The 14,564-nt window shown below is 47.5% G+C and overlaps 9 protein-coding genes across 9 annotated transcripts; 7 read left to right on the forward strand and 2 right to left on the reverse strand.

Annotated features, from left to right (window-relative positions):
- Positions 1-43: 43 nt before the first annotated feature.
- LOC108086411 (trypsin delta) lies at positions 44-850 on the forward strand. The gene has a single exon (XM_017183313.1). It carries the CDS (start codon positions 52-54, stop codon positions 811-813), a length of 762 nt encoding a protein of 253 aa, XP_017038802.1. The 5' UTR covers positions 44-51; the 3' UTR covers positions 814-850.
- Positions 851-3,341: 2,491 nt separating this feature from the next.
- Positions 3,342-4,147, reverse strand: LOC108086469 (trypsin beta). Its single transcript, XM_017183396.1, has one exon. It carries the CDS (start codon positions 4,133-4,135, stop codon positions 3,374-3,376), a length of 762 nt encoding a protein of 253 aa, XP_017038885.1. The 5' UTR covers positions 4,136-4,147; the 3' UTR covers positions 3,342-3,373.
- Positions 4,148-4,407: 260 nt separating this feature from the next.
- On the forward strand, positions 4,408-5,249 carry LOC108086472 (trypsin epsilon). The gene has a single exon (XM_017183398.1). The coding sequence runs from the start codon at positions 4,436-4,438 to the stop codon at positions 5,204-5,206; it is 771 nt and encodes a 256-aa protein (XP_017038887.1). The 5' UTR covers positions 4,408-4,435; the 3' UTR covers positions 5,207-5,249.
- Positions 5,250-5,392: 143 nt separating this feature from the next.
- LOC108086467 (trypsin alpha) lies at positions 5,393-6,247 on the forward strand. The gene has a single exon (XM_017183394.1). The coding sequence runs from the start codon at positions 5,412-5,414 to the stop codon at positions 6,180-6,182; it is 771 nt and encodes a 256-aa protein (XP_017038883.1). The 5' UTR covers positions 5,393-5,411; the 3' UTR covers positions 6,183-6,247.
- A 1,739-nt stretch (positions 6,248-7,986) lies between these two features.
- LOC108086381 (trypsin theta) lies at positions 7,987-8,854 on the forward strand. Its single transcript, XM_017183282.2, has one exon. It carries the CDS (start codon positions 8,020-8,022, stop codon positions 8,809-8,811), a length of 792 nt encoding a protein of 263 aa, XP_017038771.1. The 5' UTR covers positions 7,987-8,019; the 3' UTR covers positions 8,812-8,854.
- A 747-nt stretch (positions 8,855-9,601) lies between these two features.
- Positions 9,602-10,480, forward strand: LOC108086382 (trypsin eta). Its single transcript, XM_017183283.1, has one exon. It carries the CDS (start codon positions 9,634-9,636, stop codon positions 10,420-10,422), a length of 789 nt encoding a protein of 262 aa, XP_017038772.1. The 5' UTR covers positions 9,602-9,633; the 3' UTR covers positions 10,423-10,480.
- Positions 10,481-10,911: 431 nt separating this feature from the next.
- LOC108086473 (trypsin zeta) lies at positions 10,912-11,869 on the forward strand. Its single transcript, XM_017183399.1, has one exon. The coding sequence runs from the start codon at positions 10,946-10,948 to the stop codon at positions 11,801-11,803; it is 858 nt and encodes a 285-aa protein (XP_017038888.1). The 5' UTR covers positions 10,912-10,945; the 3' UTR covers positions 11,804-11,869.
- A 555-nt stretch (positions 11,870-12,424) lies between these two features.
- On the forward strand, positions 12,425-13,354 carry LOC108086465 (trypsin eta). Its single transcript, XM_017183392.2, has one exon. The coding sequence runs from the start codon at positions 12,451-12,453 to the stop codon at positions 13,252-13,254; it is 804 nt and encodes a 267-aa protein (XP_017038881.1). The 5' UTR covers positions 12,425-12,450; the 3' UTR covers positions 13,255-13,354.
- Positions 13,355-13,356: 2 nt separating this feature from the next.
- LOC108086464 (trypsin delta) lies at positions 13,357-14,311 on the reverse strand. Its single transcript, XM_017183390.1, has one exon. The coding sequence runs from the start codon at positions 14,309-14,311 to the stop codon at positions 13,493-13,495; it is 819 nt and encodes a 272-aa protein (XP_017038879.1). The 3' UTR covers positions 13,357-13,492.
- Between the last annotated feature and the right edge of the window lie 253 nt (positions 14,312-14,564).

Below are 14,564 nucleotides of genomic sequence, written 5' to 3' on the forward strand. Positions count from 1 at the left end.
CCCCTATAAAAGAGGTGTCCGGTTCAGAAAGCAACTCATTGGATTCGCACCATGCTGAAGTTCGTGATCTTGTTGTCTGCTGTTGCCTGCGCCCTGGGAGGCACCATTCCCGAGGGACTCCTGCCCCAGCTGGATGGCCGCATTGTTGGAGGCTCCGCCACCACCATCAGCAGCTTCCCCTGGCAGATCTCCCTGCAGCGCAGTGGCAGCCACTCCTGCGGAGGATCCGTCTACTCGGCCAACGTGATCGTGACCGCTGCCCACTGCCTGCAGTCCGTGTCCGCCTCCGTCCTTCAGATCCGCGCTGGATCCACCTACTGGAGCTCCGGTGGAGTCACCGTTAAGGTCTCCTCCTTCAAGAACCACGAGGGCTATAACGCCAACACCATGGTCAACGACATCGCCATCATCAAGCTTGCCAGCTCCCTGACCTTCAGCTCCACCATCAAGGCCATCGGTCTGGCTAGCTCCAACCCCGCCAACGGTGCTGCTGCCTCCGTCTCCGGCTGGGGCACCCAGTCCTACGGATCCAGCTCCATCCCCTCTCAGCTGCAGTACGTCAACGTGAACATCGTGAGCCAGTCGGTGTGCTCCTCCTCCACCTACGGATACGGAAGCGAGATCAAGAGCACCATGATCTGCGCTGCTGCCAGCGGCAAGGACGCCTGCCAGGGAGACTCCGGTGGCCCACTGGTCTCCGGTGGAGTCCTCGTCGGTGTTGTCTCCTGGGGATACGGATGCGCCTACTCCAACTACCCTGGAGTGTACGCCGATGTCGCTGCTCTCCGCTCCTGGGTGATCAACAACGCCTAAGAACCTTGCAAAATAAAACGAACTTGTTGAATATTAACTATCCGTTTTTATATTGGGAACTGTAGTCGGATTATAGTGTGCTTTAGCCGTAATCTTCTGGCTTAGTCCGACAAACGGGATTAGAAATATACCTATGGATTACACTGTGCGACAAAAAAATGTTTGAGTTGATTTTTTCTTATTTTTCACTTCTACTAGTCAAAATAAGAATACAAGTTTTTGGATTTGTTAATATCAATAGCCAATCAGCTTCTACGCACACTCAAAGGTCCCAAAAATGCGTGTTTTTGCATATTTCACAGCCTTATAATACCATATTGGGAAAATATTTTTTCACCGTTATAAGCGTTTTATGCAAGTTCAATATCTATTAGTTAAAATATATTAAGCAAATATACCGTTAGGCTTTTATCACAATGCTTTAAAAATTTTTTCTCCCAGCTCTATACTCTGGGCGACTTCGTATGGAACTTGTTACGCGAGGATGCCTCTGAAAAAGCCAAAAAAATCAGAAAAAAATTTCACTTTTAAAAAAAATAATAGTTTATTGGAAGTAAAAAAAAAATAATATTTTGAGTTAAATATTTTCATAATAATAATTTCATAAAATTTATCATAAAAAAAGAAATCCTATCACTTAGAAGGTGGCATAAATATTTTTGTGCATAACTTATGCCCCTTAACCGAAAACAATCAAAAAAGTAACTCAAACAAACATTTCGTTAAATTTTGTCGCACAGTGTTATTACTCTTCCTCAACATTGTTTATATTTTAATGGTCCATACACATTTTCAGGGAGTTAAAATGTATATAAATATCAATTAATATACATATCGCGGCTTTATTTCCCAAATAGGGATAAGGCAATTTGTTTGAACTTTATGGACATTATTGAACATACTTTTGACAATGTTATGCCACTTTTTCGTCCAGAAATACCTATAGAACTACTTGTATAAGCTTTTAAAGCTTTCCCCAGAACGTATTTGGATAAAATAATGCGAGGTTTTCACTAAGCATCGGCTCGACATTCTTGAAAAATATAGAAACCTTGAAAATTGGTTAAACTACGATCCCTAAAAATATATATATCATAATATTATATATATTTATATTAAGATGAATCGGCAGTCAAATTTTTCAGTTTTATAGACGAAATTCTTAAAATGATATTCAACAAGACAAAAAAATTTTTTCAAAAACCAATACTCCTTAAAAAAATATTTTATTATATTTTTTTTGTATGTTAAAATCAGAAATATTATGTTTCTTCTATAAATTGGTTTTGGTTTTCGCCTATAGGAGCGGCATATAGTTTATGCTCTCTTCAAACCTATAAAAAACTGCAATGAAAAATAATACTTTTGTTTTTATACCCTTGCAGAGCAAAGGGTATTATAATTTCAGACAGAAGTTTGCAACGCAGTGAAGGAGACACCCCAGACCACATATAAATTCTTGATCAGCATCACGATCTGAATCGAAATACGTCTGTCCGTCTGTCCGTTTCCCTTTTAACTAGTCTCTCAGTTTTAAAGCTATCTTGCTGACACTTTCCCAAAAGTTGTGTAATTATTGCACGCAGTATATAAGTCGAAACGGGCCGGATCGGCCGACTATATCGGATAGCTCCAATACGAGAGTACGAATTTAAAAATTCTCAGACATCTGTTTTTGATCAGATCGACTTGATTTTTTCCAGATGGCATTTTCTAACTGCTGTTGAATTTCAAATTAAATTTTATCAAAATCGGATAACTCTATCATATAGCTGCCATAGGAAAGATCAAAAAATAGGTATATAAATAATGGAAAAAAATTATAACGTCGTTGTTTTTAATCCCACGAGCATAATTTTCAAAATATTGAGTTTAATAATAGCCCTTGAATAAAAAAAAAAATTTCATTAAATCCGTTATCATATAGAAAAATCTATATAGAAATAACAGAAATAAAATTATAACATCGTTGTTTTTCATCAGACAAGCACCATTTTGGAAATATAGAGTTTTCTAACGACTCTTGAATTACGAATTAAATTTGATCAAAATCGGACAACTATATCATATAGCTAAAAAATTTATACTAATATCGTCATAGCTTCGATGTTGTTTATCCTTTATGCATTTGATGAGCATTCATCAAATATGTCTGCAAGGGTATATAAGCTTCGACTTGCCGAAGCTAGCTTTTTTTCTTGTTTTAATTAGAAAGTCATTAGACTGACTTCTCCTATTGGGCTTGCCAGGTCAGATTGTTAGTTTAGTCCTCTATCCTTCCGAATAATTTTCCGTAAACTTTCAGACTTTGAATTAAATGGTTGACCATAAATGTAAATAATAGACGGTTATGGCCTTAATCAACTTCTTAATTGAATGATTTGGGATTTTATAATAGATTTTGTTAAACTTTCGTTTATGCTGGACTCTTAACTAAGTCAACCCATAAAATTGATTCTAATTTGAGAGCCCAATTACTGCTTGGATTCTGTGGAGAGACACCTCCAAAGAAATAAACAAAGACCGGGTATGTTCAGATTTAGTTTAATTCGCAAAATGCTTAGGCGTTGTTGACCACCCAGGAGCGGAGATCAGCCACGCTGGCGTAGACACCGGGGTAGTTGCTGGCAGCGCAGCCGTATCCCCAGGACACAACGCCGACCAGGACTCCGCCGGAGACCAGTGGGCCACCGGAGTCTCCCTGGCACGAGTCCTTGCCGCTGGCAGCAGCGCAGATCATGGAGCTCTTGATCTGGCTGCCGTAGCTGTAGCTCGAGGAGGCGCAACGGCTCTGGCTGACGATGTTCACGTTCACGTACTGCAGCTGGGTGGGGATGGAGCTCGAGCCGGAGGACTGGGTGCCCCAGCCGGAGACGGAGGCAGCGGCGCCGTTGGCGGGGTTGGAGCTGGCCAGACCGATGGCCCTGATGTTGGAGCTGAAGCTCAGGTTGCTCTTAAGCCTGATGATGGCGATGTCGTTGACCATGGTGTTGGCGTTGTATCCCTCGTGGTTCTTGAAGGAGGAGACGCCGATGGTGACACCACCGGAGCTCCAGTAGGAGGAACCAGCGCGGATCTGCAGGGAGGAGGCGGACACGGACTGCAGGCAGTGGGCGGCGGTCACGATCACGTTGGCCGAGTAGACGGATCCTCCGCAGGAGTGGCTGCCACTGCGCTGCAGGGAGATCTGCCAGGGGAAGCTGCTGATGGAGGTGGCGGTGCCGCCGACGATGCGGCCATCCAGCTGGGGCAGGAGACCCTCGGGAATGGTGCCTCCCAGGGCGCAGGCGACGGCCGACAACAGGATCAGGAACTTCAGCATGGTGCGAACTGAATGGATGCCCCCTGAACAGAATTGCGCGCTTTTATAGGGCTCGCTATCTGGCGATAGTGTCTCCTAATCAGCGGAAAGGGGAGATCCCTCGTGGTCGAGGAGGATAACGCAGTGGAGTGGCCGCCGCCTGATAAGCTGATTAGTTCTCAAGTTCTGCTGGCCATATCTTTCGGGGCAAATGACGCCACAGTTTTGGCGAAGCTATCGCTGTCAATCAAGTCGAGATCTGCGCCTCGCTGCTTGTATATAAGGGCCGCTGATCCGCGGATCAGTATTGTAATTAGCAAAATGCTGAAATTCGTGGTACTCCTCTCCGTTGTGGCCTGCGCCTTCGCAGGCACCGTTCCCGAGGGACTCCTGCCCCAGCTGGACGGACGCATCGTCGGCGGCTACGAGACCAGCATCGAGGCCCATCCCTACCAGGTGTCGCTGCAGCGCTACGGATCGCACTTCTGCGGCGGTTCAATCTACTCCCACGACATCGTCATCACCGCCGCCCACTGCCTGCAGTCGGTGGAGGCCAAGGACATCAAGATCCGCGTAGGCAGCACCTACTGGCGCTCCGGCGGCAGCCTGCACTCCGTCCGCGCCTTCCGCAACCACGAGGGCTACAACTCCCGCACCATGGTCAACGACATCGCCATCATCCGCATCGAGTCCGACCTGAGCTTCCGCTCCAGCATCCGGGAGATCCGCATCGCCGACTCCAATCCGCGCGAGGGCGCCACCGCCGTCGTCTCCGGCTGGGGCACCACCGAGTCCGGTGGCAGCACCATTCCCGACCACCTCCTGGCCGTCGACCTCAAGATCGTGGACGTCTCCCGTTGCCGCTCCAGCGAGTTCGGCTACGGCAGCAAGATCAAGGACACCATGATCTGCGCCTACGCCGCCAACAAGGACGCCTGCCAGGGTGACTCCGGTGGCCCGCTGGTCTCCGGCGACCGCCTCGTGGGCGTGGTCTCCTGGGGCTACGGATGCGGCGATGTGAGGTACCCCGGTGTCTACGCCGACGTTGCCCACTTCCACGAGTGGATCGAGAGGACCGCCGATGAGGTTTAGGCCCAGACAAACACTTCAAATAAAACGCAATTGAATCAGCTTACTTCCCTCTCTCTCTTTCTCTTTCTATCTCTCCCTTTCTCTTTTCTTTTGGCCCGATTGCGTGGCAGTTGTAAGCCCTTGAGTTCGGGAAGATAAGATCCGTTGGCAGTATAAAAGGTTTGACTCGGAGCATGTAAGTAACCACTTGCCAGCCGTGCTCACCATGCTGAAGTTCGTGATCCTGTTGTCTGCTGTTGCCTGCGCCCTGGGAGGCACCATTCCCGAGGGACTCCTGCCCCAGCTGGATGGCCGCATTGTTGGAGGCTCCGCCACCACCATCAGCAGCTTCCCCTGGCAGATCTCCCTGCAGCGCAGTGGCAGCCACTCCTGCGGAGGATCCATCTACTCGGCCAACATCGTGGTGACCGCCGCCCACTGTCTGCAGTCCGTTTCCGCCTCCGTCCTTCAGGTTCGTGCTGGATCCACCTACTGGAGCTCCGGCGGCGTCGTGGCCAAGGTGGCCTCCTTCAGGAACCACGAGGGCTACAACGCCAACACCATGGTTAACGACATCGCCGTGATCCGCCTGAGCAGCTCCCTGAGCTTCAGCTCCAACATCAAGGCCATCGGTCTGGCCACCTACAACCCGGCCAACGGAGCCAGCGCCGCCGTCTCCGGCTGGGGCACCCAGTCCTCCGGCTCGAGCTCCATCCCCACCCAGCTGCAGTACGTGAACGTGAACATCGTCAGCCAGAGCCGTTGCGCCTCCTCCACCTACGGATACGGAAGCCAGATCAGGAGCACCATGATCTGCGCTGCTGCCAGCGGCAAGGACGCCTGCCAGGGAGACTCCGGTGGCCCACTGGTCTCCGGTGGAGTCCTCGTCGGCGTTGTCTCCTGGGGATATGGATGCGCCTACTCCAACTACCCGGGAGTCTACGCCGATGTTGCTGTGCTCCGCTCCTGGGTGATCAGCACTGCTAACAGCATTTAAGCAGACAATCCTTATGGCGAATGTGTCAAAAACCCTTCAATAAAACTTTGCAATACTATACGTAATCTTTGTGTACTTTTGTTTTCTTTTAAGTTTATTATTTAATAGTTTTTAGCACTATAAACGTAGGTAGAAAAAATATACAAGTATTCGTACAACCTGTTAGAAAAGAACCCAAAGTAAAGATTTTAATAAATCAACTAAGTTTAAAGGACTTTAGATTGATTTTTTTTACCAATTATCATAAATTCCTAATTAAAGGAATCCCTTTTTAAGAAATTCCAATTCTTTTGCCTTTGAAACTGACCCTTTAAAGTTTATTAACGCCTGAATTTGGTTATCCAAACTTGGGTAATAAAATCTTATTACACTATCGAATAGATAAACAATAGGTAGTTCTTGAGCTTGCTGACGTCGCAGTCGTTATCTCCTGTAAAGTTCACGGGTATTCACATTAGATAACTCGACGTGCCTTCTGCGACTTCCAGCGATTTCAATGGGCTCAAGTGGCTTGAGGTAAATATTTGGCCAGGAGCGATGTATCTAATCAGCCTGGAGTACATCGCGTGGCCGCAGCTCCACTCCATCTTCCATTGATAAGTTGAGTGATGGTCTGGACAGCTGCGGAAGATTAATTAGCCGCAAAATAGGGAAACAGATAAGATTTCGCAGATTTGGACACTGGAAGTTGTACGTTTTATTGGAACGTGACTTGTGAAATATAATACTTAGCTATATGAAATGGCATTTAAATACGATTGACCGTAAGGGATTTGATTATTTCATATTAAGCAACAAAACTAAGCAAGCAATTAATAAAAAAAAAACATTGAGCAACGTGGAATTGTTTTGTTGATAAAGTTGTTTATAGCAAATTTTGTTATCAATTTGATTTAATATATAAAAAAAAAATTCATTGGAAATTTTGCGGTTGATTCACGCCATTTTACTTTGCGAAATTGTGGTTTTCATTGGGTGAAAGAGGTTCGTTGATATTGACACCCCTTAATTTTCTGGGTATTTCCAGTGTGACATCGCCTTTGCAACTTTCGGTTTAATTGGTGTTTTTTTAATGAGCCATTAAAAATTGTCAGTGGGTTATATAACCTAGTTTCGGGAATTCCAGGTCGTAGGAACCACCTTTACCTTTAAAAAGTATTTGAAATTTCCATTGAAAGTCAATTAAGTAAAGGAGTGCCTTGCGAAATACTCATCCAATTACTCAGGCTTTAAGAATCCAAGAACGATATATTTTCTATATCTATTAGTAATAATGCTATATAAAAATTAAGCGTATTCCTTTAAGAATAAATATTTGATTAATTTATTACCGAAACAACTCCGAAAATACGTTTATTTACTTTTATATTATACCAAACGTGACTTTAACAACTGGCCTTCCAATTTTGGATCATAAATATTATATGAATGGCAAGTCTTATTGGTGTCATCGCATTGTCGGAAAACACAACAAAGGTGTGTCTTATTGGAAGCTCACCTAATCGCTTAGACATTGCCAACAACAAGGTCAGAAAGAACAGCAATCTATATCTAATAACACCTCTTCAAGTGCCGACTTCCCAGTTTTGACTGGTGCTCCACATTTCGTGCGCCTTCTTTGATGGATAGTTAGACCCGATTGATAAGGAACGTGCTGACTGGATTATTTTGGTTCCGAAGTGCAGAGTATGCTAATTCCTGGGCTCAAAAGATCGAAAGATACTGTCAGCTGTCCACTCGAGGGTCACATTCCACCCACTCGATCACTTTTCCCCAGACACGATAGAAGGTTATAAATGTTGGTCGCAGTTCTTTGATAGCTCAGTATTTTTCCAGAATGCAGGGATTAGTGGCTCTTCTGATTTGTTTGGCCGTGGGTTCTGCCTTTGCCGGCTCCGTTGGCGTTTCCAATGGCGATCCCTTCGAGCGCGAGGGCCGCATTGTGGGTGGCGAGGACACCACTATTCGAGCACATCCCTACCAGGTCTCCCTGCAGACCAAGAAGGGCAGCCATTTCTGCGGTGGAAGTATACTTGACAAAGATACAATATTAACGGCCGCCCATTGTTTGGTGGGCAGGAAGGTGTCCAAGGTGTTCGTTCGCCTCGGTTCCACCATCTACAACTCCGGCGGGCGAGTGGTGGCTGTCCGCGCTCTGACCTACAACGAGAACTACAACTCCAAGACCATGGAGTACGATGTGGGCATACTCAAGTTGGCCGAGGAGGTTGAGGAAACCGAGGACATTCGCTACGTGGAATTGGCCGAGAAGACGCCGCCCACGGGAACCACTGCTGTGGTCACCGGTTGGGGTTCCAAGTGCTACTTCTGGTGCATGACCCTGCCGACGATCCTCCAGGAGGTCTATGTGGACATCGTGGACTGGCAGACGTGTGCCTCCACGGAGTACAAGTACGGCGAGATCATCTACGACAGCATGGTGTGCGCCTACGAGAAGAAGAAGGACGCCTGCCAGGGCGACTCCGGCGGTCCTTTGGTGGTGGATGGCAACACCCAGGTGGGCATCGTCTCCTGGGGCTACGCCTGCGCCTCCAATCTGCTGCCGGGAGTCTATGCCGATGTGCCCGCTTTGCGGAAGTGGATCCTCAACGCAACCGACTCGTTGTAGATACATACATATGTGTAATAAACTACGTGACTAAGCAAGCATACTTTTAGGGATTGTAAAGCCTAAACAATTTGTAGAAGAACTTACTCTTTTTGTGGGTCAATTACAAGTGATACTTTGTTTGAGCACTTCATAATCAGATTGAAATAACAAAAATTATGGACTTAGAATTAGTGAATTTTTTTAATTCCAACAAACCTATTTATCGGAAATTTGGTAGGGGGTTGCACCATAAAAGTTAAAAAAAATGGGCAAAACGTAAAAAATAACCGATGATGCAGTTCGTTACAGAATTCGAATTCAAATGTTTAGAGGTATGCCACTTCAAAATCTGATTATAATTTGAAAAGTTGTGAACTGAGGATTAGTGATATTTGGTCAAATTTAAGCAAACCATGCGTATACGCAATATGACAAATTTGGTATTGCGTATACGCATAGATGGTTTCTTTAAATCTTATTCGTGTAATTTCCCTCTTTTTGTTTTAAGAGTCGCAATAAAACTGTATAGGGCCTAAGCTTTTATTGTTTTTAATTTCTAAAAGTAACAAACAAGTTTTTGTTTAATCCAATAATACTTATACCAAGAATAAGGCTAATTGTTTGCTTATCAAAAATAATCGATGTCATTGCTCTTAGTCAACAAAGGTTTTTCAAGCTTACGGTAGAACAAATTCCGCAGAAACGCTACTGCTTTCGGATGGCCATCTTATCGGTGTTAGACCGAAAGCAATTTATTGACCAATTCGCGATACGGCAAAAGCTTCTGGCTGTTTTCGAACAAGCTGAAATATCCGATTTAGTCACTCACCGAACAACGAAATGAACAAAGCTCTTCTACGGATTTTAGCGGCCTTGTTCCTGCTGGGAACTTTGGCCGTGGATGCCATGCCAGATGGCAGGATTGTGGGTGGTGCCGATACCAGCATTTACTACACAAAGTATGTGGTGCAGCTGCGCAGGCGCAGTTCCTCGACTAGTTCCTATGCCCAGACCTGCGCTGGAAGCATCGTGGATGCGGTGACCATAGCCACCGCTGCCCACTGCGTCTACAATCGCGAGGCGGAGAACTTCCTGGTGGTGGCCGGTGACGATAGCCGAGGTGGCATGGATGGCGTGGTGGTGCGCGTTACGAAACTAATCCCACACGAGCTGTACAACGCCACGATTACGGATAATGATATTGCTTTGGTGATTGTGGATCCTCCACTGCCTTTGGCCAGCTACAGCAACCTGGAAGCCATCGAACTGGCAGAGGAGCAGCCGACGGTGGGTGTCCAGGCCACCGTGAGTGGTTGGGGCTACACGGCGGAGAACGGGCTGTCCTCCAACCAGCTGCAGCAGGTCACAGTGCCAGTGGTGAACTCCACAAGCTGCCAGGAGTCCTATTACTGGCGACCCATCAGCGAGGGAATGCTCTGTGCCGGAGTTCAAAACGGCGGAAAGGATGCCTGTCAGGGAGATTCCGGAGGACCTCTGGTGGTGGACAACAAGCTAGCAGGGATTGTCTCCTGGGGAGAGGGATGTGCCAGGCCCAACTATCCAGGGGTCTATGCGAATGTGGTCTACTTCAAGGACTGGATAGCCAAACAAAGAGCAAATTATGCATGATCAGGATATTTATGTAACCCTATTTAATAAATAAATAAATATAAATATAAAGTTTAAATTGCGTAGCTTTTTATAGTTTTAAGGCAGGGGCCATATTCATTTTTGCTTTGCGTTGGTAGCTTACATAACTGGTCAATAAAACTGCACTTATCGAATCCTTGGTAATAAACTTTTTTATGAGAATAGTGATGTCCAAGTTCAAGCTTCAACTTTGTAAAAAACTCTGGGAAAAATGTTTAAAAAATTTTAGAAACTAAAAAAAAGAAATAAGAAAGAAATAAAGTTTAACAATATGTTTAGGAAATAAACAAAAAGTTTGAAAAGTCCAAACCAATCACAATCATGTTGGCCAATGTTATAGTAGACAATAAAGCCTAATCAAGCCTCATACTTACGAATGACCATGCATATCCAGAATAAAATTTATGGACTATATAGTCGGGCTAGACCGATCGATAAGCCCTGCGTTTGCCGGCCAAGTTCTTGGGCTGCTCAGTTCTCGATTCTGCTCGCCTTGGCCAACATGTCGCGCTCTTGGCTGGTTCGCCTTTCGGCCCTTCTCCTCTGCCTGGTGGCCTTCACCCAAGGCCTGCCCCTCCAGCAGGCCGAGAATGAGGATGAGAAGTCCGTTCCCGGCGGTCGCATTGTGGGTGGCTACGTGACGGACATCGCCCAGGTGCCCTACCAGATCTCCCTGCGCTACAAGGGCATCACCACGCCGGAGAATGCGTTCCGCCATCGCTGCGGAGGTTCCATTATTAACGAGACCATCGTCCTGACGGCGGCGCACTGCATCATTGGCACGGTGGCCAGCCAGTTCAAGGTGGTGGCCGGAACCAACTACCAAACGGGCTCGGATGGCATCATCACCAATGTCAAGGAGATCATCATGCACGAGCAGTACTTCTCGGAGTTCGCCTACAACAACGACATTGCCATTCTCGTTGTGGATCCGCCAATTCCGCTCAACAACTACACCATGAAGGCCATCAAGTTGGCTTCGGAGGAGCCGCTCGAGGGAGCCGTGAGCAAGATCAGCGGCTGGGGCACCACCTCGCCGGGTGGCTACTCCTCGAACCAGCTCCTCGCCGTCGATGTTCCGATCGTGAGCAACGAGGTCTGCGATGCTGATTACGAGAACTTCGGCGACGAAACCTATCGCATCACACCGTCGATGCTCTGCGCCGGCGTCCGGGGAGTGGGTGGCAAGGACGCTTGCCAAGGTGACTCTGGTGGTCCTCTGGTGGTGCGCGACGAGCTCCACGGCGTCGTGTCCTGGGGCAACAGCTGCGCCCTGGCCACCCATCCGGGAGTCTACGCCAAAGTGTCTTATTTGAGGCCCTGGATCGATGCTAAGTTGGCAGAGCTACAAATTAATTAGAAAACCCGAATTTCGCAAATAAATTTCCCTTTTCGGCCACGTGCCTCGGGGTTTTCCAAAGCTAAACGTGTTTATCATTTTTTCCCAAACGTAATCGTCTTGAACATTGATTAGATCAACCTTGAGCAGGTGGATTGAGATTAAGTGATTTCCAAGGAACGAACAGCGATTGAAAGTGCTAATAAAAGGAGCCCAAAAAGTATGCAATAACTTAGACTTCTGATTACCACACAAAATGGTGATTAGAGTGGACCAAAGAATAATAGGAAACAATCATTTAAGTAATTATTTACTTTTAGGGTCCTAAATTTCAATAAAAATTGGAGAAATGTAGTTACCTATTAAATCATTTTTTAAGCACTTATTCATTTCTTATAAAAACTCTCTAGAAATTTATAAAAACCAAGCAAAGAGCTTAAGAGCAATGTACTACTCTTGGGATACTTAGAGATTTTCACAAAATATCCCACCAACAAAGTGGCAATCACCTCTGGAATGGCTTTATCTTGGCCGGACCCTGTGCTCGCACTGCTATCGGGAGTTATCTCGAGCACTGGCCATTAAGTCAATCGATGGAATTCCGCTTGGTTCGAATGAATTCGCCATTCGCAATCAGTTCGATGGGAACCTCACGGCCGTGCAAATCGATGGAGAGGATTATGTGCATCCCGCTGCTGCTGCTGGCGCTTGGACTGCAGTCCATTGTATCCATCTCAGCCCAACCGGAGCCCAGGATAATCAATGGCACCACGGTGGACATCGCCCGGCATCCGTACCTCGTATCCATTCGCTATCGAAGGGACAATGAGTCCAGTTACAAGCACGAGTGTGCCGGAGTGATCTTCTCGGAGCAGGCGCTGCTCACCAGTGCCCAGTGCCTCCATGGTTTGCCGGAGGACAGCAAGCTCCTGGTTGTAGCCGGAGCAAATACCCGCAATGGAACCGACGGGTTTGTCTACCCCGTATCCAACTGGACCCACCACCCGGACTACGATCCCCTCACAGTCGACAATGACATCGGAGTTCTGCTGCTGGATGAGCCCCTGAACCTCACTCACTTCGCCATCCGCTCCATTGCCATCCGTCCGGAGCGTCCGGCAGTGGGTCGCTTGGCCACAGTGGCGGGTTGGGGCTACCGGGAGGAGTGGGGACCTTCCAGCTACCATCTGGAGCAGACCCAGGTGCCATTCGTCAGCTTGGAGCAGTGCACGGAGATCTACGGCGCGGGTGAGGTCACCGAACGGATGATTTGCGCTGGCTTTGTATCCCAAGGAGGAAGTGACGCCTGCCAAGGAGACACCGGCGGTCCCCTGGTCATCGACGGCCAGCTGGTGGGTCTGGTCTCCTGGGGACGCGGCTGTGCCCGGCCCAACTACCCCACCGTCTACTGCTACGTGGCCAGCTTTGTGGATTGGATCGAGGAAACAATAGCCGCTGCTCGAGCGCAATAAACAGAGGCATTGCCAAAGCAACCGACACGCTATCTTCAAGTGGCTGCCGCCCCGGATAGAGCTACCTAATTCAATAATAAAACCGTAATCAAACAAACAATATACCAAGTTGTCGATTGTGTTATTTGGTAATCTCCTTATGTAATTTCAGGTGTGACAATGTAGAAGCAGTCCTGTAGCTTATTGAATACAACTTAAATTGGATGAACTACATTGAAGACATATTCAATAGCTTATTTTACAGGAAGTCGATTTTGCCCACATCCGCGTTGGCGGCGACAGTCTCCTCTATCCATTCATAGAGATTGGGAACGGAGGCGTAGACTCCGGGGTACTTCTCCCGGGCACATCCCGTTCCCCAGGACACGATGCCCAGGAGGGTGTTGTTGTAGATCAGTGGACCGCCGGAATCTCCCTGGCAGGCGTCCTTGCCACCGCCGGTCACTCCGGCACAGAGCATCCGACTGGTCAGCATGATGGAGTAGGCACTCTTGCACTGGGTGTTCTCCACCACGTTCACATGGACCTCCTGCAGGACGTCCGAGATGGTGCCTCCCTCGCTGGTGGTTCCCCAACCGGTCACCGTAACCTGGGTATCGTGTTCCGGTCGCTCCTTGGCCAATTCAATTGGTTTTACGGCGTCGTTAAACTGGAACTCTCCATCCAGAATCAGAATGGCCGCATCGTAGTCATTGTTGAGGGTGCGGTAATTGGGGTGAATGATGAACTGCCGAACAGCCAACTCCTGTTGCGGTTCCGTTGGGAACCAGATGTGCGAGGATCCGGCCACGATTGTCAGATTCTCCGGCCCCGACAACGTGTTAACACAATGCGCCGCACTGATGATGATGTTCGGTGTGAAAACGGTGCCACCACATCGGTGGTTTCCCCTGTACCTCATCGAGATCTGGTGCGGATAGTAGGTGATGTTCGTATCCTGTCCGCCGACAATGCGTCCATCCAGCCGGGGCACCTCCACCTCATCGTTCCGGGGAATGGGATCCGCCAGGGAGCAGGTAAATCCCACCAAGAGAAACGCGACCAAAATCCGTGACATTTTCGAGCAACTGACCGCGAAAGCATTGCCATGCTTGGATTTATAGAACCGCCTTATCGAACGGCTGTAGATTGCGGTTGGATTGGCCATTACTCAGTAATCTGACGAATCTAGCGATAGGGTTTGTAATCTAGCAAAAGACATGGACAATGAGCTGGCCATAAATCTTGGCCGAAATTTTCTCTGGGATTTTACGCTACTACGGTTTTTACCTTAGGTTCGTGACCTTGCAAGTTTTTTGGCTAAATCAATA

Source organism: Drosophila ficusphila, unplaced genomic scaffold (genome assembly GCF_018152265.1).
Source record: "Drosophila ficusphila isolate 14025-0441.05 unplaced genomic scaffold, ASM1815226v1 contig_414, whole genome shotgun sequence".
NCBI classification, from domain to species: domain Eukaryota; kingdom Metazoa; phylum Arthropoda; class Insecta; order Diptera; family Drosophilidae; genus Drosophila; species Drosophila ficusphila.